The 16,497-nt window shown below is 38.4% G+C and overlaps 1 protein-coding gene across 1 annotated transcript; it reads right to left on the bottom strand.

Moving 5' to 3' along the window:
- Positions 1-9,027: 9,027 nt before the first annotated feature.
- On the bottom strand, positions 9,028-9,935 carry LOC129757999 (dynein light chain Tctex-type protein 2B-like). The gene is made up of 3 exons (XM_055755418.1): positions 9,709-9,935; positions 9,288-9,641; positions 9,028-9,225 (listed from the first exon to the last, which is right to left on the bottom strand). The coding sequence occupies exons 1-3, from the start codon at positions 9,753-9,755 to the stop codon at positions 9,060-9,062; spliced, it is 567 nt and encodes a 188-aa protein (XP_055611393.1). The 5' UTR covers positions 9,756-9,935; the 3' UTR covers positions 9,028-9,059.
- Positions 9,936-16,497: the final 6,562 nt, after the last annotated feature.

Here is a 16,497-nt window from a genome sequence, read left to right as displayed (position 1 = left end):
TTGTCAAGTGCGCTCTGATAGAAAAAATACCGTGAATATAATATTTCAAACACCGAAAAGATGTGAGAAGATTTCTGTTGAAAGTTCAAAACAAGAAACCCAGGGACTAACTGTAATCAATTGAGATAACTCTATACGTACCGTAACCGATTCCGTTATATCTAATTGCAAAACTAACAGGTTGAGACAGTGGAGTGCTTCCAGTATCTTGGTAGCCAGATTACGCCTGATGGTGGGACCAAGAAGGACATCGAGACCCGGATCAGAAAAGCCCGATTTGCGTTTGCGAGTCTCCGAAACATCTGGCGGTCACGCCAGATCTCTCTACGAACTAAGATCCGAATCTTCAACTCAAACGTCAAATCCGTATTGCTGTACGGGTGTGAAACTTGGTGCACATATGCGGTGACGACGCGAAAACTGCAAGTTTTTGTGAATCGCTGCCTGCGGAACATCATCCGCGCTTGGTGGCCTGGCAACTGGATCTCAAACGTTGAACTTCATCGCCGGTGTCATCAAAAGGCGCTAGAAATCGAGATTCGGGAACGTAAGTGGAGATGGATTGGGCACACGCTGCGAAGAGATGAAAACGAGATTTGCAGAGAGGCGCTTGACTGGAATCCAGATGGGCATCGAAGAAGAGGCAGGCCCAAAAGCTCGTGGCGGCGAAGTCTAGCCGCTGAAATCCGCACAGTTGACGAGAACCTCGGCTGGCAGCAAGTGAAGACGCTGGCTCCGGATCGCCAGCAGTGGAGATCTTTTATCTCAGCCCTATGAGCCGGTCAATCGGCGCTGGACCCTTAGGTAGGTAGGTAAAACTAACAAGTGTTCTCACAGACTTTAAAAAAAAATTACTTGATGAAAATAAATGTATGGATAATATATTGGCAAACTAAGTAAAATGTAGGGGAGAGTGGGGTATCGTGGGCCACTTTGTTCTTTCTATATTCTATTCTACATTTTTTTTTATAGAGGATCATTCGTCCTCATACTTTTTTTCTTTGCTTCATAACTTCTTTTTTAAACCTAAAAGATAAAATGAAAAAGATAAATGGTATGGTTTTCTACATTTGTAACGTATCATTAGGCTTTTTTTGTTTATTTAGTAAATTATTTTTCACAAGTTCTGACTGTTTTAAATAAAAAGATGTTTTGTTTGGATTTTGAAAAATGGTGGGGAATCGTGGGCCACTAAATCCAACTAGACCAATTAACATGCAAAGTATATGGGTTGACCGAAAACTGTGATTTCATAACTCATTTAGTTATTTTAAAGCAATTTCAGATGAAGAAATAAAAAAAGATAGTTGTTTTGATCGAATAGATTCTCAAAAAACATAACTCGCGAAAGTTTTGGCAAAATCCTTTGAATAAGATTTATGTTCGTTTCTATCGCATTGAATAAAATTAACAGAACATTTTTCATAACTCTTCATTCGGCATAAGAAAACTTTACAGATAGGTTAAATGTATTTTAGATTATGAATGTATATAAAAACACCAAAACATAGGTGGCCTAAGATACCCCACAAGCTATGATTTGCAAATTGGTTGCGTTTGTGTGACTTATTGATAAGGATAAAGAAAGAACAAAACAAAACTAAGATAATAAGCAACTAAACATATTTTTGTTATGAACTTTAGATTTCTCGCTGATGCAATGTTCGGGTGCTTGTTTAGTTCTGTAAATATTTTTTTTACTTAGTTTATAAAAAGAAGCATATGATGCGTACATATGTCAACAACAAAAAGAAAAATATGCTTACGCAAATCGACGACGATGACAGATGGATTGAGATTTTTTTCTCAACACACAGCTGAGATATCTAGAGTTACCCAACTCTCCCCTACCAATCTGTTTAGAGCTATTTGTCCTAGAATTTCGATTATATTTAAGTTGAGAGCTTGATATAAATATGTTAAGAAAATATAAGTTCTTCAAATATCTTCCAGCAAAACTCAGATCTGAATTGCATTCATCACGTGCAATTTTTTGAATATTTTCATGAAATGTCATAGTCAAACTCGAATCTCGAATATTGCTCAAATGGACAATAGAAATGGTGTTCTGATCCGGTTTAGTCTTACTTCTATCATTTTACATAATGTTTTCTTTAATTCGTTAGTTATACTAATATCTACAATTAAAACAAAAAATTAAAGAATTCTGGGTTGAGTTGAATCATAAACAGATTTTTTCTGTAGGGGAGAGTGGGGATACTTGATCCCTTTTTCTTATGTTCACCATATCTTTTTGAAAAAAATTAGCAACTCGCCGTCTTTGACGTTTTCTGACAGCTTGTAACTTCAAGTTTCTATGCTCCAAAAATTAGAACGATACTTGAACCCGTTGATGAACTAGAAGCATTTTCGTGGAAGTAAAAAAATTGCGATTTTTCTGAAGTTAGGGGAGACTTGATCCCTATTGAAGGAGACTTGATCTTTTATTCAGGAAGCCCTAATCCTTGTATAAAAATCAAACAAAACCCCAAGATAGGATGTTAATTGACTATTATGGTCATGTTTGTTCTCATTTCACAATTTATAGCAGACATAACAAGAAAATTCTATAACTTTGTCTCAACGCTAATAACATTGCATACTTAAAGGCGCTATTTTTTATAATTAAGAGAAAATTAACTATTTTTGCTCTTTTCTTCAGACAATTGTTTGATAAATATTAGTTTTTGGATAGATATTAGTAATTTCGTAATCAGCAATCATAAGGATCAATTCAGAAGAAGAATATGCCGTTTGGAAGGAGGATCAATTGTACCCAACTTTAGGGGATCAATTGTACCCATAATCAACATTTTAGAAAACTTTTTCTGAAAAAAGTTGAGAATTTTCCTTTGCTTTGAAAATATGGCAATATGAAGTTTATTTTACGCTCGAACGATTGGTACATTGGAACAAATATTTTATCCATAATTTTCCCATGTAAGGAACATTTTAAAGTGATGAAAAAAGATCTTCAAGTTACATTTTGTGAAATTTTTCAAACAAAGTTCAATTACTCAAACAATTATTTTGTTAAAAATTTTTAAACTACACGCATTGTTATTTTGCTCATTTTGGCATATTTTTCTAGAACATTTGATCTTTGTAAGACATTCCAGTTTCGAGATATAGCTAAGGAATCAAGTATCCCCAGGGATCAAGTATCCTCATTCTCCCCTACTGTTCTGTTCTGTACACCCATAGAAGAGGTCGCAAAAATCCAATGCCTATTTAGCATATCTCTGTGCCGATAATGCGCTGAAATGTGCACTATGCCGAAGACGGTATGTTTGAAAAACAGTAACTGGCATAAGGAATCGGCTCCCAAAAAAATGATGCATGACCACTACATTCAAGCGAAACAAGAAAAACATTTTATGGGATTTCCGTCCTATTGGATAATTCATCCCAGAAACGAGAAAATGAAAATTAAAACCACAGCGCCGTAGGTAGAATCGAACTCATATCACCAACTATATCGCATTGCCAGTCCGACATTTAGACCTACTATTTGAGCTTCATGCAGGACGAGGGATATTTGTCATTGGCTTTCTGCCACCGATCAATTACAAAAAAGAATGCTCAACGGTGGCTTCCCGGCGTTTGGCCTCCTTTCAAGGCATTCCTTTGGCTTGTGATGAAAGCGGGAAAGGGAACGGGAGTGAAGGAACGGGAAACCCATTGAATGAGAACTGCACGCTCTTTTTTTTTTAACTCAAAATTAAGTATGACCGGGGTTCAAAACATAGTTCGATTCTATGAACTTAAAGTTAAGTACCATTTTTCCTCCTTGCGATGGATCAAAACGGAGTTCGAACTGTGAACTCAAAATTGATCCCTTTTTTTTCCTTCGGCGAGGGATCAAAGCTGAGTTCGACCTTATGAACTAAAAATTGAACTCTCTTTGTTGGACTGAAAACACTTAGCGAGTTCAGTCTGAACCGGAACAGCAACCAACGAACACGTCGCAAAATTTTGGAAGGAACTTCATAATGAAATGCATGTTCACCGTGTCAGCGTAAAATTCTGTCCGTCATTGTCATCATATGGTGAGGGGCTTGGAATGTCCGGAAACTTCCGGATGTTGTTTACTTCCCGTGGGAAGTAACATCCGGAAGTTTTCTTTGGCCGGGAATGTCAAAACTTTCCACCGCTCTGTAATTGCAATGCAATGTACCGGAACAGCAACATCCGGGTACAATAAATTTTAATCATCCTTTAATTCCCTGAAAATCAGCTACCCTCGTAAAAAAAGGATAAATTCGAGTTCGACTGCCGAACTTAGTATTGAGTATGCCTATCAGAACTTAGTTTTGCTATTGCCCAGTCAAACTCAAAGTTGAGGGAAGCCACCGAAGTGCTGTTTTGAATCAAAACTACTTAATTTTGAGTTTAAAAAAAAGAGCGTGTGTGCTTTGCTTACTGCCTGCTATTACATACACACGCTACATATACACAGCTGCCAAAGCCGGGCAGCTTGGCCGGTGGAAGAAATATTTTTGTTGTTGCTTTTGCTACACACGCACAGCTTAGCCGGTGGATTGAATCGAAGCAATGTTTTTTTTGTTGCTTTTACTACATACACACGCACAGCTTGGCCGTGGTTGTTTGCCGGCGGATTGAATTGAAGGAATATTTTTGTTGTTGCTTTTGCTACACACGCACAGTGCTCGGTTCGCTGGCTGCCTGGTGTTGGCCGGTATTTATTTATATCCTTCTTCGTCTTGTGATGCGATAGGGAGGGACGTGAATTCGTTTTTATTTTGTTTCTTTCAGACATACGCAATTCGGTTAACTTGGGAGGTTAATGCCGGTGGGAGCAAATCGAATCAGCACCGGTCGCGTTATCCTCTTGTACCAATGATGCCTTGTACCAATGATGCCGCCATTGGCACAGAGACTGAGTTGTGGGTGTAGAAACAAACATTTCAGGTGTTAAAAAAGCGAAAGAGCAATATTAATTTCAACATTCCAACAATTGCAATCTGAATACGAAATTGAAAAATAATCATTTTGAGTTTGAATGGTTGCATTTACAAGTGTAGTATTTGAAATATATAACTGTCCAATTTAAATATTAGATCGCTATGCCTTTGATAATAATGCTTGTAGAGAGTGTTGATGATTGGAATTTTCGAAAATGAATTTAAACCTTAAGTTTCATCATAGACACATCTGTTTTCTGCAAAATAATTGTAGTATCTAAGCAGTCGTAGCTTTGTAAATATTTATACACATGACAAATATTCAAAATTATTAATCGAACCACCAATGCTGAAGGTTGAAGACGCTACAAATTTGCGACGAGGAAAAACTCAACTGAGTTTCAAGGCTTCGAAACAGTTTGGAAAGTTTACCAAAAGCCTTGGAAATTTATAGTTGAAAGAGACAAATATCAGGATTTAGAGATACCAGGAATTTACCAGGAAGCAACTAGAGATTAAGATTTTGGAAATGGACCGATCAATGGTGAGTTTTTTTGTTTTTCTCTCTCTTAAAAAAATTCATAGAGTTGAAATTTTGTGTGCTGGCTTGTGATGCCTCTGACACAGTTCAGGGTTTTCGAATTGTGGGAACTGTTTCCGAAATCCGGTAAAATGGGGAATCCTCGGAACAGTTGCCCAAAGTGTGGAAACATTCGATGTTTCCATGCAGTCGAGAATAAATCCTTGGCTGGAGGCAAATCAGTACATGGTTCTCGAATTGTGAGAGCTTTAAGCTGCATAGAGTGTTGTAATTTTTCTTACCATGCAGTCGACTGTAAAGCATGACTGAAGTAGAGATAAAAAAAAATTATTGAGAGTTCTAATTTTTTTTGGTTCAAGAGAGAAAGGAAAATTAAACTTGTCTTAAGATGCATTATTAAATTGTTTTCAAAACCTTATAAGTGCATTAGCAGTTTAGCTAATCTGACCAAGTTTGAAACATTAAAAAACGCGGAAATGGTGGATGAAAAATTAAACGGTCGAGTGTCATCAAGTAAATTTGTTATTGCTACCGTCATTACATTCATGAAACCCTTTCTCCGGTTGCTCAAAAATGAATTGAAAGTTATTGTTTTTAAAAAAAGATCTCGAGAAAATCAAATGTAAGTTTTTAACATTGTTTTGAACTAAATAGAAATTTAAAACAATAGCGAACGGGGAGATATTGTATTATCTAAGAGCAAGTTCACTGGGAAAAAGTGGTAAAAATTTTGACATTTTGAAAATTTTACCATGGAAATTTTTTGTAAGGTCTATGGGCGTTGTATTTTTTTTCAGCACTGTTTCTATTTCAGCAGTATGTGATAGAAATATTGCTATTTTTGCATCACAGCATGCGAAAATATAACACGTGTTGTAGAAAACTTGAAGGCCACAGATCTTGAAAATGTTTTTGAATGGAAAAATTTTCAAAATGTGCCAAAAGTGACAAAATTTCTACCACTTTTAATCCACACTAAAATAATCATAAGTTGAATTTTCAAACTAAATTTTGAAAATTTAACACTATGTAACTAAGGCTTTCCAACTAAAGAGAAGATTGATGAATGCCGGTTTGAATACCTTTCCTGTTACTTTTACATTATTCCTGATTCTTAATGATAGTTCAGCATATGAACTGGCATGGAGTTCCTGAATTAGAATGCAGATTTTGATAGATAGGTGCAGATTTTGATTGATAGATGTTGATAAAATTTAAGTACCAAATATTGAATTTCAATAAGATTAGGCTTGTCAGATTGCAGAGATTTTGTCCGAATTGTACACTTTATTTTCAAAAGCAAACATAAATTTGTATTCTATCATCCGAATTAGGTATTTGGCTTACAAATTTTTTGAGCAAATTTTATCAATATTTACATCAACGATTTTTGGAACCTTAAAATATGATTTTAAATTGACTGAGGTGTTTCTATAAATATAAATCAAATTTTCAAGTACTTTTCTTCATTATTTTAATTGAATAGCTTTGATATTGGCAGATAACTAGAAAAATAGCCCTAATTTTCTCTGCCCGAATATTCGCCCAAAAATATCTGGTAAGCTAAAGTAAGAATTACTCCAAATTTTGAGGTTTTAGAGCTGCTTATTAACTTTAAAATTCTATGTCTGTGATCAAATTTAGGATTCTGTATCCAGTTTATTATTCTTGAATTTCAGTTTTTCATCATTGGAATAAGTTCATGATTCGAATCTTGGTTTTGCATTTAAACATAAGCTAGTTGCATTTTTCATATTCGAAATCATCATTTCGGAATATGAAGGAAAATAAATCATATTATAAACAATTTATATCATTTGTATTCAAAAGTTTTATTTTTAACTCTTATATTTTTAACAGAATCGGAACTTGAGAAAGTTTCATAACGGTGATTCATAATTGAAACAGTGACATTATCGCAAATTTTATTTAAATTGAATTGTTGAAGTTGAAGTTGAATTTCGAATACATAACTGAGGAAAACATTCAGATTGAAATCTAAAAATTCAAAATTCAAATAAGCGATTTAGGCTTAAGGGTTTTATTACGATTTTTGGTTAGTAATTAATATTTAGTAGTTATTATTTGGAACTTAGATTGAAGAATCGTTTTCAAATTCGGAATTCAGTTTGCAGGAGTTCGTAGTTTCATCATTTTGATTCAGGGTTCCAACTTAAATTTTTTTTTAAATTCAATCATAGTCAGTTTTGAACCACAAATCAAAAGAATTAAGAATTAATTCAAAATTTTTGTTGTTGAGAGAACTCGTACATTATCTCCTAGTTCAAATTCGTCTGAAAATATATTGTATTGTTTTCATGAAAATGATAAAGTTTCATACTAAAATCTTTAATTTTAATCGAGTTTTCAAGAGTAGAAAATAAATCTGAATTGAACCTCAAAATGTTTATGTTTGTGGTTACAAAGAATAAGCTTATTATTTGCTAATTTAAGTAAATACAAAAATATTTCTTAAAAATGATACTTATTACTGCTTGTGTCTTCACTTATCCCGCTTTATGGGTTTAGTGTGGACGGTAGATTTTCCTTTGATTCCGCAGGAAATTTTCAACAAATTTGTGTTTTCTTGGTTGAGTACGTTTCTTTATTGCTCGAACCGTCCAAAATTTAAATAAATGCGTTTTACTATTAGTAAGGCATTTTTCAATGATTATTGTGTGTAATTTATGTTGCAACACACGAGATCCGTTTTTATCGAAAATATCCTACTTATTCCAGAACACACAAGTATTTTACACAACTTTTCATGATCCTAATGCTAAATGTAGCTAAATTGTATTGGATGAAGGAGAGAAAATTGAAAAAATATGTAAACTTCAAGACAGTATAAAGCCGTCCACACTTACCCCATGCAGGGTTTGGGGACAAAATATGTTTTTTTCGAATGTAAGGATTGTTTCAATGTAGAGTTTTCGTCAAGAGCTAGCTGGTTTACGTGAAATTTGCAATTGAAAAAGATGCACATCAACTCGACATCGTTGTTAAAAATAGAAAATTAACAAAAAGTCGCTGTAAACATCCGCTGTTGTTGGAATCGTATGTCTTCTATGGTTATTGGATAGTAAATTTAGCATTCTGCGATAAAACTTTGAAAAAAATTGTGCACAGTATTGTTTTAATAGCCATCGTCCACACTTATGGACTCCACTCCACGGTGTATCTTATATAAAAAATGAACATTATAAAAAAAACAAATTATGAAACGGAATATGTGGGTCTAATTTGAATTCGTATACATTGGACGAAGAAATATTAACTTTTGACTGATAAATTCTGAACTTTTACCTATTGATTGCACTAGCAGTTTGTCTTAAGGATGCCTTCGTTACGCAATTTCAAATTGGAAACCAGTTAATTAATCTGTGTTGACAAATTATTTTCATGTTGGGACTTTTTTACTGATTAAAAACATTTCATGTCTTGGCGTGTTCGGGTTCGGAACGGATTCGTTTTAAAAGTGGCTCCAGAGAGTTGCATTGCCTACATTAATTGAAGCATTAATTGAATAACATTTGACACATTGCACAAAACATAACACTTTTATTCTATTTTGAGGATCACATGATGCGTAGCTAATCTTTATGAATCAAAATAGCTGTTGCCACGATGCACAGATGAGACGTTTCATAGTAGAATCGAACGAAATTATCCAAATTGGGATCCAAAATGTACTTCATTTTGTAGGACAGCCCCTGTTGCTTCTTTTCCACCACGGTCACAAAACTGACGACTCGATATCTGAGTAGAAATAAACTTTTACAATTCAATCATACATTTTACCAACTAAATTTTCAACAAACCTCGGATACTGCAGATTCTTGATCCGATCCCGGATCTGCTTGGCTAACGTTTCACTCATCTTGAGATTGTTGGCCGGATCGTAGACGTACTTTTCGCCCTCGCCATCGGCTTTGAACTGCCGCTCGATGACCCGCTGCATGATGCTGCGAATCGTTTCCTCGTTGATCGGTGATTTGACGTACGTTCCTTCCTGTTCCTCCTTGTTGATGCGTTGATTCAACTCTTCCGTTATCTCTTTGAAGCGATTCTTGCGCTTCGCCAGTGCCTCCATCAGGGTTTCGGTGAACGATAACCCACTGGAGCTGTTCGGATCCTCGGCATTGAGTTGGCTAGCTTTTCGCTGGAATTTTGATCTTCGCCAAAAGAAGACGGTTACATAATGAAAGTCTTAGAATAAATTCCCACTCAAGGATTACTTACGATGTGGTGCTAATTTTTATCGGTCCCCACGAAGCCATTCTGGGCATTTGAACTGACTGTTTTGAGGTGTCGCGAAAGACTGGTGGAATATTCCTTTCGCAAATAATTCTCACTTTTAATTGTCAACAAGCTTCAGGCTTATGCCCACCCGCGAATCAACGATTCAAGCTAGGCGCCTGGTGATATGCGAAAATAGCACACCACGATTGAAACTCGCGAAGCAACAGACGCGAAAAGTGGCGGGTTGTCCTGTTCTACACAACGTAAGGATAAAGCTCTGGGAGGAAGGTGTTCCGTTCAATGTAGGTGGTAGGCCAATAATCGCGATTGTTATGACCCCGTAGATATTCGCTTTACGACCACGAACACTTGTCTGTGCGGAGGTGGAAATGCATTTGCCATGGTTGGTCCAGGTACTAACACACTGTGCGGAAAAATTTATGACAATGAATTGAACACAAATTTAGAAATGTATGATGCATAATTTTAAACTGAATAAAATACTGAATTTTTGATAATTTTTAACTCATCATTTCATAATTTTTGGAGAGGTTTTCAATAACTTTTAATAAAATTCTTTGATTTATGACTGACATTTGAAATGTTTTGGGTTGATTTTTTAAATTTTTTTTTAGAGGAACATTTTTCCATTTTTTATTTTAACGTGTTTCTGAGATATTGACGATGCAAAGGGACATTGTACAAATATTTGTGCACAATATCTTCCGAAATCCATCATTACCGACTTGGGAACTGATAAAAAGGTTAGATTGTTCTAATTTTTTTGTGGTAAAAGCCACTCTCAGAAATGCTTGTAATCAAACCAAGCATCGTTGTGGAATCCTTGATCACGAATATTTTTAAAAGTAAATTTTATAATTCTCCTAAGAGGATGAATGACCATGTTGGTTAAAATCCTGTATAAATAAACATAAAGAATAGAATAGAATATTTTTAACCTTCATATGCGGTCAGGGTCTCTATGACCTAAACTGTACCTTATCGATGCGATATAGCTAGATTCATAAAATTGGCCAAAATCCACCCCGTTGTCCCGATACCACTGTAATACCTCTTTGCTGTAGTGGCAGCTTGCCAAATCTGGCAAAAAATGTACTGGTCCTTTGTGAGATCTAATGTAGGTCTAATAAATAATATGTTTTCTCAGGCACTCCTCCTTGTACATCTTGGAGTCCAAGGTCTTGTTTTTCACAAAAACCGAGATTTTCCGTCCGCAGTTGCAAATACCTTGCCAGATCTTTCTTACACTTTCTTACAAACTTATCGGCAAAAACAAATTTGAGCTTGCCGGGGACATCACCCCGATAAGTGGCTTAATGAAATTTTTGGCCATCCATCTTCACGTACGTTTCGTCATCCATGAGGATGCATCCGTCGTTCTTCGTTACAACCTTGTTGTATAAAGGAAATTGATTCGCAAAATTCGAGTTTCCATCCGACTGCCATAAAATTTTCAGGGATTGAAAATAACTATTAAACTTCATTTTACCATTTTTTTTGTAGCGGCCCACCACACTATCCCACACCAAAAGGCTCAATTGAGCTCCCTGGTAATGGACGCTACTGTTCTCAGCACGTCTGGCAGCAAAACAAAGAGACTTCAACGCAAACAAAATTTTTGAACATTTTCGGCACGAAATTGACCTTATTCTCCACATAGCACTTCAGCACGTCCTTGGTGTAGTGGCATGAGGCCAGAAGATTGTTGTGACGTTATGGGCCTTCAGGAAAGGAAGCAGCCGCTTCTGGAGGCACTCTTTCATGTACACCTTGGTCCGTTCATCGTGTCCTGGGTCACGAAAGGTGCACTCCGCATCCCTGGCTTGCCAAACCAGGAATTTATTCGCAAATTTGGACTTCTTCTGAGTGCGGACATGCTCCGGAACACTGAACTTATCCTTGGCCGTGAAAAACAGGTTGCCGGGGATCTGTGTAACCAGCATAACCTGTGCTGCCTAGTTTAGTAGGGATCTTTGATAAAAGCGCGTACTATGCTAGGAAGCGCCTTAGTGAGCAACGAAGGAGGACCACCTGACATTTCCTAGCGCACCAACAACCAGCGCGATTAGGTCAACGAGAGCGTATTTGGCGGATAGATGGTGCTGTACTTCTTGGTAGCACCATTACCAAGAATGACAAGAGGGCATGATGGGAGGAATCCATGGATGTACCACAAAGCCTTTGACCTGAGATCGGGGTCAAAGACCACATGCAAGATCCGCTTCATTTGGATGGAAGATCTCGACGAAGCCACACAATCCTGTGAACGCCATTTAGCAGTCATGAAGAGCGTTCGAACGTCCAGGTAGCAATCCGACTCCACCCCGAAAAAGGCAAGAATTTAACGCTGGTGCAATCCTTTCTCCCATCATGTTCCTACAGGACCCCGAATTGTTGGCTTAGAAAACCATCCCGCCGCCTTGCCAGCGTCCGCCAACCCGTGCTGGCCATTGTAGGCTTGATTCCAGCCCACCGCCTTGTCAGCATCCGTCTACCCATGCTGGCCGTTCTAGGGCTTTAACCGGTTTGGCCGCATTACCAGCATCCGTCAAATTTGCTGAACGCCTTGGGATCCGTGCTGTGCCTGGCCTGGCTCTTAGACCGCCCGTACCTTAAACGCGGGAGCCGATCATCTGCACCAGAATTCCCCCCTCGTGGTGTTCGGAATTGGAGTAGTGCAACCAGGCAGCCCGCAACGATCGTCGGCCTAGACGTCCATAGGTGGACAAGCCGTGCAAGCAGTGCCAGCAGAGACCGTTGACCTTACCTGGGACCAATATTCAAGAGTCCTTCCGGCACCCGTCGTCTTGGACAAGACATTCCGAGGCCCATGCCTTGGCTGATCCCGCCTGTAAGAAGCAACCACAAGGTAGGACAACCCAATATTCCTAGGGGAAGTGCTAGTGGCCATAATTGTAAGCCAAGATAAGGAAATAAAGGTGGGAATTCTTTCGTTGCTCACTAAGGCGCTTCCTAGCATAGTACGCGCTTTTATCAAAGATCCCTACTAAACTAGGCAGCACAGGTTATGCTGGTTACATCTGTTCGAAGTCGGCCTTCACATATGTTTCGTCGTCCATGATGCAGCATTCAACTTTCGTCAGCATATTGAGGTACAACTTCCTGGTACGGGTTTAGGTGGACTTGTTCTGCTTCACGTCGCGATAAGGGACCTTTTGTTTCTTGAACGTTCAAAGCCCAGCCTTAGTTTTGGCCTTCTGGACAAAACTTCGGCTTAGGTGCAGCTTCTCAGCCACATCCCGAACTGAGGCGTTCGGGTTTTGGTTGAAGGCCCCAACTACGCGGTTGTGATTTTTGGTTCGTCGAACCGCTTAATCACTCGCGACACCGTTAAGTTAGAGCAGTTTCATAGTGTGGCAATTTCGTCGAGGACACCCTTTAGTTCCGGGCACGTCCTTTGGCTACTACATTCTGCTTCAATGTCCGGTTTGGTTTCTTACTAGCCCGATAAGACCGTACTTCTTCGCGCAGACGAATCCTTCTAACGGTGCACCGGTCGGCATTGAATTTCTTGGCGATGTCGTAGTCCGACTGCCCTGGGTTTGCCTTGATCGTTCTCAACACCTTCAAATGCAATTTCCGATCCTTAGTTCCACCATGACATGACGCTTGGTATGAACCTGCCGGAAACATCTCACGGAAACGTTTGAGAACGCTCCATATAGCCGATTTGACCATTTTCAACGATTTCACGATTTTAGAACCCGACCACGTCGGGTATTTGACGTGGGTGCCCAAAATTAATTTTCGTCTCGCGGCTTTCATCACGTATAACTTTTTTTTCAACAAAACGAATCGTAATGAAATTTCACCACTGATAGAGGAAGCGTTCTAAAACAAAGAGCTATCGAAACATTCCAGATCCGACAACCAGGGTTACTGAAAATCGCTTCGTTTACTTCAAAATTTCAAATCGTTACCGATGCAACCACAGTAACGACGCTGTTTAGCATTTACCCACGAACGAATTAAAACATGCAACAGAAGAACGTCGTCTTAGTGAACAATGTACGATGATTTTTCGTTCTGTTTCTGTTGCCTAGGATTTCTTGTTGATTTTCTCCTCCAGATTTTCAGTCATTGTTTACTCCAGCAATCATTCACTTCGCAACAGAATCAATTCGTTAGCGAGTTGATTCGGCGCGAGTTGATGAAGATGTTGTTGATTCATGCCCAGACTTGGACCGTTAAGGAAGAATGCTACTAGGAGGACAATTCCCGAAATAACGACTGACAATTGACAATTGACACAACTTGAGAGGAAAATAAGCCAATATTTGTCTAGATTTAGTTTTTGGGCACCTAGAATTGAATCATTTTGCTTCATGAAGCATTCGTGGTGAAGCATGATCGTCAGCGCGTCGAGACGGCGCCGAATGATACGACGCCGTCTTCGCGCAATGTTTTCATCAAGAGCGAATGATGATTGTTTGATGGTAACCGATAGTAACTCAGAAAATAACTGATCGATAGAGAGGGGAAGAAAGATGTCGGAGAGGTAATCAGTAGGCTCGAGTTCGATTCCTGGTCGAGGTGATTTTTTTTTTCATTTATCATGATTTTTCATTGATCATGATTGCACTAAACGGTGAGGCGTAGATTCATCAAACAAAGCAATAACAAAATAATCTAGGTCTGTTTGTAGATTTCAAAGAATGAACACATTATGTTTTTGGTGTTTTGTATGACGGATGATGCTTTGATGCTATTAGCCGTATAATGAACAATAACAAAAAAAATCATGAATGGTATGTGCAAAAAAAAATCCACTCGAACAGGAATCGAACTCGAGTCTACTGATTACCTCTCCGACACCTTATCAATAGGCCAAATCGACAGACGGAACAAGTCAAGCTGTAGCTCTATTATTCAGTTTACTTCATCGAGTTGAATTCGCTGCTAGATTATACGGCAGAAAATGCTCATTATGCCTTCATTGAAAGTGCTCTGTTCGCCTCTAGTGAACAAATCAAAGTAAAAAAGCGTTTTAAAATTGATTAAAGTGAAAAATCAAAAATTTTATGATGCTGAAAATTGAGAAACAATGTGTAGATCATGTTGCAGTGCTTACATTTCAGATCAAGATGATTTAAAGGTGATAAAAGCTTATTTGGTGGTGCTAAAAAATTATAATATTTATTGTTATTTAATATTTCTGTAAATATGAAAAGGATATTTCTTATTTGGTGAAAAATTAATACTATAGGTAATACGAAACAAGTCCTTATGAAAATTTGTTTAAGAAAATACGTACTTATGTAGAAATAAGGAGTGCTCATTATGCCCCGGGTGCTCGTTATGCCCTTATCTCCCCTAGAATTAAGCCTTTAGCCTTTGAGGTAAACCAATATACCTCATTCTTCTAAAAACAAGGCGACACATCAAGCACGCCATCATGTGCAGAAAGTAATAACTAACGAGTACACCCAAAATTCAGCCTCTGTGCCAATGGCGTGTAGTCAATTACATAGCATCATTGGTACAAGAAGATAACGCGATCGGTGCTGATTCGATTTGCTCCCACCGGCATTAATCTCACAAGTTAACCGAATTGCGTATGTCTGAAAGAAACAAAATAAAAACGCTTTCACGTCCCTCCCTATCGCATCACAAGACGAAGAAGGATGGAAATAAATACCGGCCAACACCAGGCAGCCAGCGAACCGAGCACTGTGCGTGTGAATGTAGCCAAAGCAACAACAAAAACATCCTTCTAATTCAATCCCTTCAATCCACCGGCAAACTACCACGGCCAAGCTGTGCGTGTGTATGCAGTAAAAGCAACAAAAAAACATTGCTTCAATTCAATCTACCGGCAAACAACCACGGCTAAGCTGTGCGTGTGTATGTAGCAAAAGCAACAACAAAAACATTCTTTCAATTCACCGGCAAACAAGCACCGGCCAAGCTGCCCGGCTTTAGCAGCTGTGTATATGTAGCGTGTGTATGTAATAGCAGGCAGTAAGCAAAGCACAGTTCTCATTCAATGGGTTTCCCGTTCCTTCACTCCCGTTCCCTTTGCCGTTACCATCGCAAGACAAAGGACTACCTTGAAAGGCGACCAAACGCCGGGAAGCCGCCGTTGTGCGATTGTGCGTTGGCAGAAAGCCTATGACAAATATCCCTCGTCCTACATGAAGCTCAAATAGCACACTGGTTAGGATGTCGGACTTGCAAGACGATATAATTGGTGATTTGAGTTCGACTCTCCCTACGGGCGCTGTAGTCTATATTTTTATTTTCTTGTTTCTGGGATGAATTATCCAATAGGAAGGAAATCCCATAAAATGTTTTTCTTGTTTTGCTTGAATGTAGTGGTCATGCATCATTTTTGTTGGGAGCCGAGTCCTTATGCCAGTTACGGTTTTTCAAACATATCATCTTCGGCACAGTGCACATTTCAGCGCATTATCGGCACAGAGATTTGCTAAATAGGCATTGGATTTTTGCAACCTCTTCTATGGGTGTAACGAAAAAATAAAACTGAACTTTTACTACTTATTGTATTTTAACTTAGTCTAACACATAACGATTTTCAATTAGAGATCCGAAGTGGTTGGCAGGCTCAACTCGACTGGTTCGAGTGGTGAGTTTTGCCTTCAGCCTCTGTAGAACAGACTGCGATGTTTTCTCGATCTGCTGGAATACTCCCTCTCACCGATCTCTGCTGTTGTCGAAACAATACCGGCTCGTGCGATCGTCGAAGACAATACCGGCTGGTGATCAGGTCTGGTTGAACAATCTGGT

This window comes from Uranotaenia lowii, chromosome 3, assembly GCF_029784155.1.
Source record: "Uranotaenia lowii strain MFRU-FL chromosome 3, ASM2978415v1, whole genome shotgun sequence".
Lineage (NCBI taxonomy): Eukaryota > Metazoa > Arthropoda > Insecta > Diptera > Culicidae > Uranotaenia > Uranotaenia lowii.
Note: the sequence above shows the minus strand (reverse complement) of the source record. Positions and strands in the feature narration are given on the sequence as shown.